This window comes from Rhopilema esculentum, chromosome 19 (genome assembly GCF_057945365.1).
Source record: "Rhopilema esculentum isolate cy_ngs chromosome 19, ASM5794536v1, whole genome shotgun sequence".
NCBI classification, from domain to species: Eukaryota; Metazoa; Cnidaria; class Scyphozoa; order Rhizostomeae; family Rhizostomatidae; genus Rhopilema; species Rhopilema esculentum.
In genome coordinates, this window is record NC_142833.1 from 7,215,433 (window position 1) to 7,230,137 (window position 14,705).

A 14,705-nucleotide genomic window follows, 5' to 3' on the forward strand; every position below is an offset into this window, starting at 1 on the left:
TCCCTGTTCTTCTGCGTTTGACATGACACAATTGCTGCTTTCTCGATTTTTGCCCGCCACCTTCTTATTGGTCTCCCTCAATTTCTTTGTGGTTTGAATGAAGGCGTCCACCCTGAACTTATCTGGCCCATCTTCCGTTCCACATTCTTCAAATATGCCCTGCCCAATATTCAGGGGCGTCGCGACCGGGGGGTGTGGGGGTTTCACACCCCTCAATAGTATCTCGATAGGAAATTTCAGGTAAAATCCGCCCAGTGGAAGAAACACTTTAGGTATTCCAGCGACATTCATGTATTAACATCAATAAAGGGTCAAGCAATGATAGTTGCTCCTTTGGCTAAATATGATATTTCTTAAAATGGAGGAAGATGAAAAACTAATGACTTGAAGATTTGAAGATTTCTTGTTGGCACAAAATCTAAAAATCCAGGCACCCTTTAGGTAAAATTGTGTCTTGTGTCCATTTCCCCTAGAAAGGCACCCTAAGGTGGAAAAAGGGATATAAACTGGCAACCAATGTTGCTCGTTACCTAGCTTTAGAAGTAACTGACAACATGGAATTTTTCAAGACCACGGCAAAATTTTACCAGTTATCTGTTGTCCAATTTGTTTGCAAAAAAAATAATTTTCGGTAGGATTAGGAGGATTGCTTTAGTAAAATTTACTTAAAAGAATGCATGTTCCAGGGAACTGGAAGCATCAAAATTCGAAAATTGTTTGCTTCTTCGGCGGCAACCAAGCAACTTAAGAATTTCAGGTAATTATTTTTTAATCAGGTAAATTTGTAGCCCACCCCCCCCCCCCCCCAACAAGGCTTGCCTCACGACGGCCCTGCCAATATTGATTTTTTAATGCAGTGGAATGTTTGCACAGCAGCAGCCAGGGCATTTTTTAAGGGTTTTGGAGTGGTTGGGCATTTTTCAAAAGGGCCCATGCTGACCTCAAGGGGACCTCAAGAAATTGTACGGGATTTATGGCCAGTGGTTAAGAATTAGGATTGTTATATGCTTCACTTACGCTAAAATTCTGGCTTTTTGCAAGGGTGAACTGGATTTTTTCACACATATATCTTTCCAAAATCTTAAAGATAACTATTTGAATAAGATGTGTTTTTATCAAGAACATTAACTAACAGAAGTTTGCAATTTAGTTTTGGATGTGGAATCGAAAATTTTGCGTTTTTGCAATTTATGGTCACGCTTTTTTCTTACAGAATTTTTTTAGGATTGAAGATTTAGGCTTATGGATTTGCCATGAATTCTCTTTAAAGCATTCTTATATGTTATTTATAAAGAAAATTTGAACCTTTACATGGAAATTTAAGGGGCAAAGAGAGTGGGGGTGACCTTTTGGGACCATGCTCTAAAATGTTTTCTTGCGATCTACTTTTAGAAACACCAAAACTTCAAACTCACAACTAGGGCCACCAAAAGGTGCGGGCGGTGGCAAATTGCCTTAGGGCCTTTAGGTTTATGAGGCCCCTCGAGGTTTCCAGTTTACGAAAGCCATTAGTAAGACTAACAAGGTTTTCAATGTTTTAAATGATTGCCAAGCAAATGCCTGCAAGAAATATTCTGAGTTTATGCTTATCTAAAGGGCATGGCTGCCAAAGATTTTTTGCTTGCTTCACTCGTAACAGACCTCATCTCTCCGTTTTGCCACAGGGCCTCCGAAACCTCTCGGTCACACTGCTCGCAACTAAGCCAGAAAATTATATCTATGTCATTGCAGCTAGGCCACCAGAAACTACTTCTACTACTACTTCTTCTACTACTACTACATACTACTCAGTTTCATGGTTATTTTCGTCATTTTATGCAAGGCTATTGAAAATGAATTTGCAACAGCACATAGAAAATATCATCAAAAAAATTAACTGGTGGATTTTGTGTACCAGCAGAAATGCAAGGGAATACAGGCTTATGAGCGAGCGGAGCGTCGTAGTGTAACTGCTACCTTAAATATCACTCCGGAGTGAAAGTTACGAAAGCAATCCGGTATAGTGTAACTCTAGCCCAAGTTGCCCTAAACTATGTTACGCCACAGGCCCGTGATTAGGGAATGCAAGCATGAATGCTAACTAATCGACAGAAATCATCATAAAGGCTTGCTCCTTCTACAAGTAGATTATGAGTTTCTGACCTCCTTGAAATGGAACACAAAATGTTCAATAATCCCAAGAATAGGCAGGTAAGCAAACAAATGCGTGAATTGCTGAAAATGGTGCAAATCATGTTCACAAAAAGATATCGATAAAATAATCAATATATTTGGTCGCTGTCATGGAAAAAAATTCGCTTTTTTGATGAAAATGTGCGAGGTTTTAAAAATGCTTATTATTTAACATTATTTTTATGACGTTGTACTTTAATCATTTCCTGCCTAATATTAGAAGCTTACATGTGTTAAAGTATACTCCATTTTTCGGACAAAAAAATTTCAGCCACCCCGGGCGTGAATTTGAAAGGCGAACTTTCAAAGTATAGCATTAAAAAATGAATTTTTAAATAGAAACGCCGAAAAAAAATTTGAACTACACCTTCACACTATCTTGCGCCCGAGTACCCTGGGTACCAGACTCACTATATATGAAATAAAATAGAGAGTCTGGTCTAGTGCGCCCCATTCTCGTTCTGGTGTGCTGATATTAACCAATCAGGAGCGAGTGTACAGATTTCTGTACGTTCAAAGGTCACGGCGAAACAATGAACGTAGCTCTGGTGTAGAACATTGAACAGAACAGAACCACAGAATAGAGATCTCTATTCTGTGACAGAAAATAAATAAATGCTAGCGACTGTAACGATTTAGTTTGAAGATGCTGTTATAACTGTACTCAAAGAATATTTTCCGCATGTTGTGGAACTTAACACAGAACAACATTGAAAGCCTTGTTTGTAGAGAGAAGAGACACCTTCGCCATATTGCCAACTGGCTTTGGAAAGTCTCTGATATTTCAGGCTGTGCCTCTCGTTGCAAAGAAATTAGGCCTTGTAGTGAAAGGCAGTAAATAAGAAACACCGCAAGGCGCCGAGAACAAACAACAACAAACACAAGTAAATCAGTTATGGCTAATATTTCGCCCGGCATACGGGGCTTCGCTTGTCGTATTGGCCATATTTCCTGTGGTGAACTTCCAACGTGATGATTCTAACCGCCGCGATGTCCAAGCGCGCTGCCTTCACAGTGAGGAAGTAGACTTTGAAAGTACACACAATTTATGAGGAAAATTACAAAAGACTCATTTGAAGTTGTATACGAAATTTAAATGGGAATTAATCGTTTAATTCGAGTTAATACCCGCGGGGAAAGTGCGCAGATTCCCCTTTTCTAGAATCGGGTGGTCCCACACGTATATCCGTAGTAGGCTGTGGATATCATGTTACCTTAGCTATTTGCTAATCACCTTGTGGTATTTTCTAGGGTGGTCTTTTCCTGGCATATTTCTTTAAGTACAGTGATGCAGCTAGGGTCATGTCATATTTTGCAGCAAGACTCACGCGTTGTTCGTACGCGTTTTCTCTGTAGAGAAGTGAACTATTCTGCGAAAGTGTAACTTATTTTGAACCCGCTAATAAAGGACATAGTCCTACCGTCAAATGGCCGGACGCTGATCATGGTCATGATTTCGACCGTTGCTTACTGTTGTCATAGCATGGCTGGAAAGTTGCAGGTACTGGTTGCTAGGCCTTGGCAGAGTTATCGAAAGTTATAGCAGTTCAGGTCAAGCGCTCAGTGGCTGCTGTCTACTGCTATTACAGTTTCAGTTACCCTGCATCTCGATTCTATCACGTGCTCCAGAGAAAAGGTTGTACCAGCATTTTTTTTTCTACATTGGCTGTAGCATGGTTTGTAGGTTATTTGTTTTTTATTTTCGATCCACTATTTCCTGCCGCTTTTCATCATACCAACCCTGGAGCTTCATATCTCCACCATAAATACAACAAAATAAGGGGGCAGTATTCAAAGACCACAGTGCTGCCTCTCGGTAAAGCCACATGCCAGGCCGCCCAATCAAACGCATCCACCACGAATACCTGCTTGTTGTTATTTGTTCTTATTCTTTCAACTAATTTACCCTGTCATGTTCTTGTCCAAGGCAAGGATGCCTGTACTCAGAGATGGCAACGGGGGCAAAGCGTAGAGAAAAAAGGGCAAAACAATGGCCCGTACAATAGGCAAACAAAGAAAAATGCTCAATTTCGCGAGGTCAGGGGCAACTGCTCTAGCTGCTCTCCTGGCGCAGGCGTTCTTGGTTCCATTCATCTGGGATTCAACAAACGCCGTCTCTAAAATCCCCTCAATAGCGAATAGTATCTTTGTTGTGTCATTGTTGGCGTAAGGGGTGTGTGGCAAACTGCCCCGTTATTTTATATTTACGTGGAGGAAATTAACACTAGCCTAAAATTATATAGTCATGCCAGCAAAATTTTCTGGACACGTTACATGGTCCATCTAGGATCAGTTGTTTTAGGCTTTTAAAAGTATCAAGATCCAATTAAATGACACCCATCGGCATTGCAAACAATTCAGCAGGCCCTTGCTTTGGCTGCATCACACTGCCGCCCTCCGTTCAAAGCAGTCATACTGTGGTTTAACAAACCTGCCAGTATGGTCATAGTAAGCGTTTAGCGATCCCAATATTGCTCCCAGTGTTCTAACCTTCATACTTTAGTTTCGCAAACACACCTGTAAAGTTCGAATATCAGTTTGATCTTGTTTCAACAAAAATCAATAATCAAATGAATCAATAAATTGACTAAGGATTGTTTTCATGGTTTTGGTAATATCACATTGCTTGCTTGGCTGTGGTTTAGTGGGCCCTCACGGTAGTGTTCACCTCAGTCTGGCACCAAAACTTCGCTCGAGTTACATAACATTTTTAACACTGCGGTCTCGGCAATGCCCCTTGGAACATCTTGATTGCCAGTTTACTGTTTTTAGATAACCCAAATTGGTCTATTCCTTTGATTACTCTTCCTAACAAAATGGAAATATTGCCTACAGCAAGATGATACCAAAAAGCAGGGCCGTCTTGAGCCGGCTTGTGCCCAGTGGTTATTGACAAAACAGGACCCCGTTCAGAAAATTCCTGCGGCCATGCCCTTCGGTTTCGGTTTCGGTGAACGTCCTTTTTGGTTACGGTAATTAAAAAGATTTGTTAGAGATTTTTGCAAGAATGTGCAGGAACACTTAGAGTGGATCTGAGGCACGTGGACATTTCTCTGCACTTTGCTTTTTAATCCGTATACTTTCCGTATGCTGAAATAGTAGCTTTTGTTGCATTTTGAAGATATCTTTAAGCACTGTCAAAACAAGTGATTCTGCCATTGGTCAACATCTTTTAGACAACCCAGATTGTGCAAAACTCTATAACGACGACATGTTTCGGATAATTGGCAGAGCCCGGTCGTCCTTCCATCTAGCAGTTTTGGAGTCAATCTACATAAAAACGAAAAAGCCGCCATTGTGTAGACAAAAGGAGTTCGTTTTCTCTCTTGGACTCCATTGGTAATTTTTCTTTAGGCTCGCGGCACTGATTGGTCAACTATACCGGTCTTGTGCTTGCGTTTTTCTGATTGGCCTATTTCGATCCACAACTGGGTATATATTTTTCAAACATGTTTTTCGGAACCTATTCTGACGTTTTATGCTCTGAGGAGTGTCAGACGAAAAAGCTTTAAGTATGTTGTAAAATGTTTGCTTTTTTCAAAGCCATTTTCAAATTCTGTACCGCAAAAAAAAATTGTTCATATCTTATTACATTATTATAAGTGTCACTAGTCACCATGGCAACAAACTTCCAACTAACTACACGCTATATTTTCAACCAAAAAAAAAAAAAAAAAAAAAAAAAAAAAAAAAAAAAAAAAAAAAACTGATTGTAATACAGGTATTTTGGTGTAATTTGTATAGCAGCAGAGCTAAACAATTTAGAAAAAATGCGCTGGCAACTTTGCTCTCTGTTTTCATCAATCATGATCGGCAAATGCATCAAATGTTTGTTGTTATTGCCAATTTATGAATGCATTGTGTGCCCCCTTTTGTTCTGGTGCAAATTTGATTGGTTTGAGCAAGCTGTATTTTGCTACTTTAGGCAAGCCTTTTTTTCGAGAGCGAACTTCTTGGTTCAATGTAAAACGTGCTATATTGTTAATACTAAACTTGCTCAATATATATATATATATATATATAGAATTGATTTGCTGTAGTTATGCAAATCTATTTTACATTTTACAATGAATTTACTAACATTAGGCACACTTTGCTTGGTAAATGTAGAATAGTTTACTGTGGCTTTGCAACAAATCTGCAGAATCTAAAACATATAAGCTGAATCTGCAGAACCAATGTTTGCAATATAAATCGGTAAATACCTAGATAGCTTACTGTGGTGATGTTTCTTAATAAATGCAAATATGTCAATTGTTCTGTCATGCAAACTGCAATGGTAAATATAGTGGCAGTTTGCTGTGTTTATGCAAATTCAAATGGCAAATGCAAAATCTTCCTTGCCATGGTTCATAAATTCACATGAAATATGGAGATAGTGTGCTGCGTTTATGGAAATTCACATAGTAAATACGAAATGTTTTCTTGTTAGGGTTTATATATTCAAATAAAATATGGAGATAGTTTTCCAGGGCTATACATACGTATACATACATAAATAAGCGTCTGCTGTTGTCGCCATAACACGTCTAGTTATGCCTTTACTCTTGGTGGCAAACAGGCAAGGTGAACAAAAAACAAACAAACCAAATGTTTACAGTTGTTGGCAAGCATGCAAAACAAAACAAAACGTTTGCTGTTGTTTGGCAAACATGCGAATATATATATAAAAGAAAAGAAAAACCATTAAGCGTTTTCAGTTGTTGGGAAGCATGTAAATAAAAGAAAACATTTGCTGTTGATGGCAGAATGCAAATTTATAGGTTCAAACAAACAAACAAATATTAAGTGTTTGCAGTTGATGGCAAACATGTAAAATAAAAACAAAACGTTTGCTGTCGTTGGCAAGCATGAAAAATAAAACAGAACGCTTGCTGTCGTTGGCAAACAGGCAAAGAAAAGCGTTGTGCTGTTGTTGGCAAACATGCGGAAGAAAAGGGTTTGCTGTTGAAAATAAAAATAAAAAAAAAAAAAAAAAAAAAAAAAAAAAAAAAAAAATATAAAGCGTTTGGAGTTGTTGGCATAGATGCAAAATAAAAAACAAAACGTTTGCTGTCGTTGGCAAACATGAAAAATAAAAAGCGTTTGCTGTTGTTTGCAAACATGCAGGAGAAAAGGGTTTGCTGTTGTTGGCAAACATGCAGGAGAAAAGGGTTTCTTGTTGTTGGCAAACACGCAAAAACAAGCGTTTGCTGTTGTTGGCAAACATGCAAAAAAAAAAAAAAAAAAAAAAAAAAAAAAAGCGTTTGCTATTGTTGACAAATATGCAGAAGAAAAGGGTTTGCTGTTGTTGGCAAACATATAAAAAAAAAAAAAAAAACGCGTTTGCTGTTGTTGGCAAACATACAACGAAAAGCGTTTGCTGTTGTGGGCAAACATATGAAAAAAAAAAAAAAAAACGTTTGCTGTTGTTGGCAAACATACAACGAAAAGCGTTTGCTGTCGTGGGCAAACATACAAAGAAAAAAAAAGCGTTTGCTGTTGTTGGCAAACATACAACGAAAAGCGTTTGCTGTCGTGGGCAAACATACAAAGAAAAAAAAAAGCGTTTGCTGTTGTTGGCAAACATACAACGAAAAGCGTTTGCTGTCGTGGGCAAACATACAAAAAAAAAAAAAAAGCGTTTGCTGTTGTTGGCAAACATAAAGAAAAAAAAAAAACTTTTCTCTTGCTTTCTCTCCCCGCTTCTCTTCACCAATAACTTCCTCCCTTAGTAAGGTTAGGGCAAGAGTCTCCCCCAGTTACAGGTTTTCTAAGTCAGTGTTTGATGGGTGTAAACATTATCATGTTTCTTGTGGCGGGGTAAAAAACTGAGGCAGTTTTTTCCCTGGAATCAAACACCGACCATAAAATTGCGTCATTGCTCAGGCAAGACAAGGGCTGATGCACCAAAAGCCCAAAATGTTTTTCCTGAGATTAGGGTGTTGTTTATCATAACTAAGGGGCCCCCGCGATGGAATTAAATGGGAATTAATCGTTTAATTCGAGTTAATACCCGCGGGGAAAGTGCGCAGATTCCCCTTTTCTAGAATCGGGTGGTCCCACACGTATATCCGTAGTAGGCTGTGGATATCATGTTACCTTAGCTATTTGCTAATCACCTTGTGGTATTTTCTAGGGTGGTCTTTTCCTGGCATATTTCTTTAAGTACAGTGATGCAGCTAGGGTCATGTCATATTTTGCAGCAAGACTCACGCGTTGTTCGTACGCGTTTTCCCCTCCCATCCCTGTCCCCTTGTACTCACTTCTCCTCCTGCTTATATCCCGTCATATACTTCCTTCTGCCTTCTCCTGTCTCACTTCTTCTCACACAGTCATTCGATTGTGTGACAGGTGTATCAGTCTGATTATCGGGGTAAAAAACTGAGGCAGTTTTTTCCCTGGAATCAAACACCGACCATAAAATTGCGTCATTGCTCAGGCAAGACAAGGGCTGATGCACCAAAAGCCCAAAATGTTTTTCCTGAGATTAGGGTGTTGTTTATCATAACTAAGGGGCCCCCGCGATGGAATTAATAATGATTAACATTAAATAACTGCATTGTGCTAACTTTAATTTCATGCTTCGCATATGTTTTTTGCTACCAAATGGCGTTTTAAACCTGATTTGATTGAAATCTTGAGGCAGAAAAGTCTATTACCGCTGTATTAATAATGTCGACTTTACAAAACTATATAAAATACATTTGCTTTGAGATTTCCCAAAACTCCTTCGACTACTGAGTATCTTTGTTATTTATCCGACAGTCTTGTTTCACAGGCCTAGTCTGTTAAATAGACTTCAGTTCTTTCAAGTAAGTTCACCAGAACGAGAATGGGGCGCACTAGACCAGACTCTCTATTATTTTATATAGTGAGTCTTGTACCCAGGGTAGCGCCCGAGCCTCTATTTGACAAAGACGTCTCGTGGGAAAGAGTTGATAAAATGGCGGTTGATAAACAATCGTGTCGGAGAAATTAGTATCAAAGGAAATATCACACATTCAGTTGCATGAGGACAACAGTTTAGACTTATTGATTCATTCTATAACGAAGAACATTTGCTTGCGATGTCAAAACAATTTTGGCTTTCTGCTTATAGCTAATGAAGAAAATATGGAGAATGTTACGCCGAAGTCCTGTTGCTTCAAAATTGAGCCGCCCACTCTGATTTTATTCTATGAACTAAATGAAAGTGGTGCGTCCTAAATATATAGTATTTCACTTTTTCTTAAACTTTAATTAGACTTCTTAGACCCACTTATGTTGTTTTTGCTACAATTAACGGCGTATCCTGCTGGCTGCTGATATGTGTATTGAAACCAACCAACTAGGCCTGAATCTTTGCTGTTACACAATTAACTCTTTAGCAGGTTTTCTACTAGACAGAATTTTCCGCGCGCAGCAGGGTGACTTTTTTCTGAAACAATGCACGAGCAAGGAAAAGAAGAACCTTCAACTAATGATCAGAAGTAGCTAAAAAAACAAGAAATATTTTTGGTCCTTTAGCTATATCAAGCAAGAAATGGGGGAGTTTAATCTGCTAGTGAACGACACGATGGTCTTTGAACAAGAACCGTTTTTCAGATATTTTCAGATGTTGCCACAGATTTTGAAATACTTCTAAGATGGGTTGCACTTTGTATTTGCAAGAGAATGGGATCAAAGTGAGAGGTTGTGTGGTACTTTGAGATATTTAGTGTCAGGAAATGCCCAAGTAACGATGTGGATGCTTCTGGATTTTCCTTCTCATGTCAAACTCTGAGCATAGTCATGTTTTGAGAGATTTGATTGGTTGGCACCATAGAACGCGGTGGAAAAATTGAAGTCAATCTGACTTTTGAACACCTGTGCAGAGTAGCGACTAGAAGCGGCCATTGTTAGAAATTAACAATGCAAATACAAAATCCGCTCTCCTGCTTGTGGAAAATTCCACCTAGTGGAAAACCGTCTTTACTCAATTACTTTCACACGCTCCACACCATACTCACTTTCATAGCCTGCATGTAGACTTTACAAATGGTGAAGTCTCTGCAATTGCGTACCCGGTATGGATTCCATGGCAGCTGCACTCCCGATAAATTTTGTAAAATTACCTGTGCACCCTTCCACACCCAGAGGATTAAAGTGGTTTTGGGTGTGGCTCAAATTAAAAAGCTTTTCCAAATATGACAGAATGACTTTCAAAATTTTTCTACAACTTAGAGATTGGAAAAAAATGTGTCCTTCTAAATAAAATGAACTTCTTGTGATCAAGACCACAGAGAGGTTTAAGTAGCTTTGTGCAAAACTGAAAAATATGGCCCCTTATGAGCAAAGCAAACAGAAACTTTTTGTGACCAGCTTCTTTAGATTAGCTTAAAAGTACTTCAGAATATTTTTGCAATCATTTTCTTGCAATTGTTTAAGATGTTTTACTATTTTTTAGTCATGTTACGTTTGTTTAATTCCATTCTTGAAATAAAATTTCTTTATAAGGCTTCCTAGACCTTATAAAGTGCACATTCAATTGTACGCACTTATCACAGATGTATTCCTGGGTAATAGCTTGTGCTTTTCAAGATCTCGTTGAAAGTTGCCATGAAACCTAGACATGCCATGGGCCAGAAACCTCTGGTTGAAAACTACCATGGTCCAGTAGGTCAGCACTTCTTTATTGAATCATCTTTGTTCACAATATTTTTTATCTTTAGCCCAATGGCTTTGAATTGAATTTTAATTATTTGTACCCAAAAAAACTCACAAGGACATAGACAGAACAATGGTAACATGTCTTGCATGATCAAACTGATTTAATTATAAGCATGCAAAGAAATCCCCAAAGGCATAGGATGAGAGAGGCATCGTTAAGATACATTCCTTAAACTCGTGGAAAGACATCTCATTAGCCCTAATGATAAGAGTTTTGAATAAGGCACTTAGTCTTGCAAAATAAGTGGATTCAATTTCTTCTATTTGTAGAGTCAGCATGCAGGTTATCACTTCATAGCATTAGAAAGGGTTGACTGGCCATTGCCTAATGATACCAAAAGTGTGAGACTTTGAGTTGCAACTTAGAACCAACCTGTTCTATACACCAAAGTGTATTCAAAATTTTAGCTAATAGCTTGATTATTTATTTCTTGAACTTTCTTGAGCTAGAACTTATGTTAATGATCCTGTTGTTTACTTGATTTAAATTTCAGCTACTAGACTTGTTTCTATATTATGTCTTTTTCTTCTCCTCAGGTAAGATTCATAGAAGGTCTATACCAATCAGAAACCTTAATGAAAAATCAAGGTAAACCAGATGATTATTTAAACCTTACATTCCAGCTCTTTGAGTAAGCATAATGATGCCACATGGTATCATTAGTCAACACTTCTGTATTGCTTGATAATATCCGCAATAAGAAGATCTTGCAAAACCAATGCTGGTAACTTTCAAGAGGCTCAAGTCTAGTTTTTCTGATCTTGGATTAAATTTGAAAATTCATCTTGAATGCCATATTGGCATTTTAATACCAGATTATTTTGCAACACTGCCAATGCTTGAATTTTCTTTGAAAAATGCCAATCTGTTACATCCCTTAAATACTTTTTTATAATCCCAGCTTTCTCAATGTTCATCTCTGAGTGGTATGATTACAAATTTTTATAAAATGTTAGTTTTATGATTTAGCTTTACTGAACTTTGCTTAATTTTTAGTGACTCTAACTCTAAATGTTTAAATTTTGTTTTAAATTAGAATTGATGATATAATAAAAGACCTGAACAACACCCATCACCAGAAATATCTCAAGACAGTACCAGAAAAACAGGTAATGTAATTAACATAAAAACCCTTTTTGCCTGTTACCACTGTGTGAGCATTACTGTGTTTCTTGAGAATATATACTCGTAATCAGAGTGTTATTTTCTTCAAAACTTCTTATGATCGTAAACTTTTTGAAAAAATTTCCTGTGAAATCAGTTTGGATTTTGTGATTCAAAAACCTCAATAATGCAATAAAATTATGTTGTTGAAGACAAAAGGAGTCACATGAGTAAAAAATAAAAGTATCTATTTTATCAGAAATGTTTTGCCATATTTATAATCAGAACTGCAAAGAGGTTTCAGAGTTCCTAGGACAAAGCCGAAGGTCAAGGCCCCCAGTGAGCGGAGGGAACAGAAAATATTTGTCACCAAGCCCTTAAGATAAGCTTAGAATGCATTTCAGAATATTTCTTGCAGTCATTTCTTGCAAATTTTTTAACATCTTACGTTCTTAAGCATACTTTTGCTACAATTGATTAATTCCATTCCTAACATCGTGCAATCAACCCTGAGCCCCCCTGGGACATTTTGCCCCTCATCCCCCCTTTCAGCAGCCCCACTTGTAGTGGATGCTATTGTCAAAACTCTTTCAAAGGGTTGGCAAAGAAATGTGGAACATTGCCATTCTTGCATCAATGAGCGAGCACTAAAATGGCAATTCCTGCGTCTTGATAAATGAAGCGATTTTATGAAAGACTCATACCAAAAACTATAACTTTGTACAAAGGAGATTTATCTGTAGTGTTGTGAGTGAGTTACAAGCAGGAAATTTTTGCAAAAATACACCTTTGATACGGGATGTTGGTTCTTTCTTTAAAGCCTGCATTTGAAAAATATCTCAAACACTAATAACAGTATGGGGTCGTAATGACATATCAGTAATGACATAATTTGTTACTTTTTGCAGCGAAAGCTGATCTCCTTAAGCTCCCTCAGCACAGTATTACTTTCTGAAACATAGTTTTGATCTTTTTCAGTGTGATGAGTTGATTAATTCTGAGTATTTAGATTCCTTCCAACCTGCTTAACTTCTTATAAATAAAAGCATATAAAACGTTTCTATTATTTATCCATGGTTGAGAAATTTCCTGTGAGAAAAAAATTCTAACTGATTTCCTGTGACCAATGGTCACACTGTTACGGGGAAAATAATGCCTTGCTCGTAATAAATAGTTGGTGAAGAGCACCTTAAGCTTATGTTATACCCCATTATCTTCCAGCTAAAACGGCTGCTCAGAAAGCTTCATGAGAAGATCTACAGCTATGGAAAGGCGACAAACCTTGTTTCTCCTTCAAACAGTGACGAAGATTTCAATAAACTGGATGACGAGGAGCTGAACAAAGTGAAAGACAAAATGTCCGAATCTTTCGAGCAAAACAGAGTGAAACCCGGTGACCCAGAATGGAAGTATGAAATTGACGTGGATTTTGAAGCGGGTAACGGGAATAAACTGGAATCAGGATGGGATTCAGAAGAATCCGAATTGGAATTTTGAAGCCATTTTACCTGTTTCATCGTTCAAGTCTGTTTTATTTTTTTGTTCATTTCCATATGAATTCACGCACTCGTTTTTTTTACAGTTGATGATATTTTTGATATTTTGTTCGAATTATATAAATTTGATACCGCGAATTGATTGTTGACCAGTTGTCACTAAATCGTTTATTTGATCTCCTAGGTGTTAGATATGATTAAAGTTTGGTTCAAATTGCATATAAATTGAGCTAAAGCTAATCAGTGACGTGTCATATGATCTTAAGAATGGGGTGGGGGGAGGGGCGCCTGTCATAAAAATTGATCCCTAGGTTTTGATCGTTTTCAGAATGATCAAGACTTTATAGAAAAACTTAACATCTGTTGATAAAAAGAAAATAAATTAAAGGGAAAGAGAGAAGGTAAGTATGTAGCAGAAGTAGAAAAGGAAAGGGTGAGAGAGGAAGGAGAGGAAGGAAAAAGCATGAGCTAGGCAAGAATGAAAGCGTGTAATAGCAGGATAAAAGCGGAAGGGAGAGTATGGAGCTCTGAAGAAGGAACTTGCAGTGTATATTTGGATTATCGTGCCCAGAGAGGCAAATAGCTCACTCTTGCAAATAGCATAAGAGATTTTTTCCAAAGTAGAAGGTATTTCCAGGAATGTTCAGGTAAAATAATATAATTTTCATAAAAAGGTTTACGAGAGTTTCATAGAGTGATTTTGCCCCTCGATCGTGTCATGACCGGTGTGTAAAACGAATGAATCTTTGCACTGGAATTTCCTTTGAGCGCCGTCTGGTGCATAAATACTCTTAAAATTCGTCTATTTTGTGTGCAAAATTTTTCATCGGAAAAATGTCACAAGCCAACAAAATGACTGAAAGTCAGCAATCGAAATTTCAATATCGCTTTTAGAATATTGTCAGAAATTTTCAGTATCTCCAAAACTTAGGACTCTAGGGAAATGGCTACTTAGGACACTTTCCATGATGATACAATAATTTCAATTATGGTATTCAGCCAAAAACAATTGAACATTTTCTGCTGCTGAGACTTTGCGTCGGGCATGTGTAAATTAGGCTGCTTGGATCATATAAATGATGTAGCCAGTTTTACACTTTACCAATAGTGGCTCGCAAGACCAATTCTTTGAACGTTTTTTGAAGCACCGGCCCCCACAGGCCTCCCCAAATACATCGTGAAGCCCTGTATTGCAATAGCCAAAATCAGCTTAATTTGTTTATCACAGCAGAGTACGGGGGCTTCAGCTTGCTGCCATTCAA

The 14,705-nt window shown here is 37.9% G+C and overlaps 1 protein-coding gene and 1 long non-coding RNA gene across 2 annotated transcripts; one reads left to right on the top strand and one right to left on the bottom strand.

Annotated features, from left to right (window-relative positions):
- Window positions 1–3,910: 3,910 nt before the first annotated feature.
- LOC148957952 (uncharacterized) lies at window positions 3,911–7,521 on the bottom strand. Its single transcript, XR_016144928.1, has 2 exons — window positions 7,384–7,521; window positions 3,911–5,878 (listed from the first exon to the last, which is right to left on the bottom strand). It is a non-coding gene; the product is annotated as an uncharacterized LOC148957952 (long non-coding RNA).
- Window positions 7,522–9,066: 1,545 nt separating this feature from the next.
- On the top strand, window positions 9,067–13,592 carry LOC135688219 (centrosomal protein of 19 kDa). The gene is made up of 4 exons (XM_065204965.2): window positions 9,067–9,349; window positions 11,380–11,431; window positions 11,880–11,952; window positions 13,169–13,592. The coding sequence occupies exons 1-4, from the start codon at window positions 9,268–9,270 to the stop codon at window positions 13,442–13,444; spliced, it is 483 nt and encodes a 160-aa protein (XP_065061037.1). The 5' UTR covers window positions 9,067–9,267; the 3' UTR covers window positions 13,445–13,592.
- Window positions 13,593–14,705: the final 1,113 nt, after the last annotated feature.

Bases quoted from the DNA above. Each gene is read 5' to 3' on its own strand.
- LOC135688219 (XM_065204965.2), top strand. From the start codon at position 9,268: ATGGAGAATGTTACGCCGAAGTCCTGTTGCTTCAAAATTGAGCCGCCC. The intron at 11,432-11,879 runs GTAAACCAGATG...GTTTTAAATTAG, and splicing joins AACCTTAATGAAAAATCAAG to AATTGATGATATAATAAAAG. The intron at 11,953-13,168 runs GTAATGTAATTA...ATTATCTTCCAG, and splicing joins AGACAGTACCAGAAAAACAG to CTAAAACGGCTGCTCAGAAA.